At 39.2% G+C, this 2,688-nt stretch overlaps 1 protein-coding gene across 1 annotated transcript; it reads left to right on the top strand.

The window, feature by feature from the left end:
* The first annotated feature begins 260 nt into the window (after positions 1-260).
* LOC100011357 (bromodomain-containing protein 7-like) lies at positions 261-2,480 on the top strand. Its single transcript, XM_056811044.1, is given in 1 exon segment — positions 261-2,480. A coding segment is annotated over 1 exon segment (1,968 nt). The 5' UTR covers positions 261-312; the 3' UTR covers positions 2,281-2,480.
* The last annotated feature ends 208 nt before the right edge of the window (positions 2,481-2,688 follow it).

The raw sequence follows: 2,688 nt of genomic DNA, 5'->3' as shown, positions 1-2,688 counted from the left end.
CTAATAATATGGAAATAGGTCTTGATCAATGATACATGTAAAACACAGTTAAATTGCTTGTTGGCCACAGGAAAGGTGGGGTAGGAGGAAGGGAAAGAACATGATTCAAGTAACTATGGGAAAATATTCAAAAATAAATAAATAAGCTTAAAAAAAAGATCCAGGGTTTCTGTCCTCGCTCTTGCTCGCTCTTTCTCTCTCTCTCCCTCCGTCCCTCCCTCGTTCCCTCCGGCTCCGGGGCTTCGCTCCCCCGGCTGGAAGCGGTGCGGCCTGGGCCTGGCGCGGGGGGCGGGCACCAGGGCCCGGGCCAACATGGGCAAGAAGCACAAAAAGCACAAGTCAGACAAGCACCTCTATGAGGAGTATGTAGAAAAACCTTTGAAGTTGGTACTGAAAGTAGGAGGAAACGAAGTCACAGAGCTCTCCACAGGCAGCTCAGGACATGATTCCAGCCTCTTTGATGACAAAACAGATCATGAGAAACATAAAGACAGAAAGAGAAAAAAGAGAAAGAAAGGGGAAAAGCAGGTCCCAGGGGAAGAAAAGGAAAAGAAACGAAGACGAGTAAAGGAGGATAAAAGAAAGGGAGATCGGGATCGGGCTGAGAGTGAGGCAGAAAAAGAACTTCAGTGTCAGACTCCTATAAGACTAGAATTGCCCCCTGAGAAGCCTCTGACTAGTTCACTGTCCAAGCAAGAAGAAGTAGAACAAACATCCCTTCAAGAGGCTTTGAATCAACTGAAGAGGCAATTACAAAGGTAAAGAAAGGACCCAAGTGCTTTCTTTTCATTTCCTGTGACTGATTTTATTGCTCCTGGCTACTCTATGATCATTAAACACCCAATGGATTTTAGTACTATGAAAGAGAAGATCAAGAACAATGACTACCAATCTATAGAAGAACTGAAGGAGAACTTCAAACTGATGTGTAGCAATGCAATGATTTACAATAAACCAGAAACCATTTATTAAAAAGCTGCAAAGAAGCTACTCCATTCAGGAATGAAAATTCTTAGTCAGGAAAGAATTCAGAGCCTGAAACAGAGTATAGACTTCATGGCTGACTTGCAGAAGACCCAGAAGCAGAAAGACAAAATGGAAATACAGCAGAGTGGGGAAGACAATGGCTATCTACTAAAAGATAAAGATGATTCTTTGGACAATGATATTAAAGTTTTCAAAAGTCCAAATAAGGAAAATAAAAAGAAAGACAAAGATATGCTTGAAGATAAATTTAAAAACAATAACTTAGAAAGGGAACAAGAGCAAATTGACCGTATTGTTAAAGAATCTGGGGGAAAGTTGACCAGAAGGCTTATAAATAGTCAGTGTGAGTTTGAAAGAAGAAAGCCAGATGGAACCACAACATTAGGACTTCTTAATCCTGTGGACCCTATTGCAGGAGAACCTGGCTATTGTCCTGTAAGATTGGGAATGACAACTGGAAGACTTCAGTCTGGAGTTAATACACTGCAGGGGTTCAAAGAGGACAAAAGGAATAAAGTTACTCCAGTGTTATACTTGAATTATGGACCCTACAGTTCTTATGCACCAAACTATGATTCTACATTTGCAAATATCAGCAAGGATGATTCTGATTTAATCTACACAATTTATGGGGAAGATTCTAATCTTTCAGGTGGTTTCAGTATCCATGAGTTTTTGGCCACATCACAAGATTATCCATATGTTATGGCAGACAGTTTATTGGATGTTCTAACAAAAGGAGGACATTCTCGATCCCTCAGAGAGCTTGAGATGGCAGCACCTGAAGGTGAAACCCAGAATGGTAGTCTTGACAGTGCAAAAGACATGGAGGTTACAGAAACAGACTCAGCTGGTTCTTTGGACTCTAGTACTAATAAGGACAGACTTACAGCACTAAATGCAGTAACAAACTTTGGAGCCCAGATTGAGATTTTTGATTCTGAAGAGGCTGAAGTATTCCAGAGAAAACTTGATGAAACCACTAAATTACTAAGAGAACTTCAAGAGGCTCAGAATGAACGTCTGAGTACCAGACCTCCTCCTAATATGATTTGCCTTTTGGGACCATCTTACAGAGAAATGCATTTGGCTGAACAGGTGGCCAACAATCTAAAAGAACTTGCACAGCAAGTAACTCCAGGTGACATAGTAAGCATGTATGGAATCCGGAAAGCAATGGGGATTTCCATTCCTTCTCCTGTCATAGACAACAGCTTCATAGATTTAACAGAAGATCTTGAAGAACCAAAAAAAATCAGCACCACTGAATGTGGGGGATCTGATGGAATTTAAAGTTATAACAGTGGTATTTGATTATATATATAGTGTATATATATTTTTCATTCTTAACTTGGAACTTTTTCAGGGCACGTTAAATATTTGTAAATTGTGTTTTTCATGAGTTAAACTTTGGAACAATCAATTTTAGTGTTCCAGAGATAGAACGTGTATTAAAATAATAAATCTGAACTTTGAATTACAAAAAAAAAAAAGATCCAGGTCATAATCTTGCCTCAATTAAAGACCCTTTGTCATTATTATTTGGTATTTTTGTTTTATTCAGATTGACAAGTCCATACATAGGGGTTCACTTTGAAACATAATGTATAAGCACTCCTGTCTCCCTGAGTCCTAGTGGTGTGCTAGTAAATGTTTTTCCAAGGAGAAAAATGGCACTAAGCACTTTTAGTTTAATATAAA

The sequence above is a fragment of the Monodelphis domestica genome, chromosome 1 (genome assembly GCF_027887165.1).
Source record: "Monodelphis domestica isolate mMonDom1 chromosome 1, mMonDom1.pri, whole genome shotgun sequence".
Taxonomy (NCBI): domain Eukaryota; kingdom Metazoa; phylum Chordata; class Mammalia; order Didelphimorphia; family Didelphidae; genus Monodelphis; species Monodelphis domestica.
This window is presented reverse-complemented; position numbering and strand designations above follow the sequence as displayed.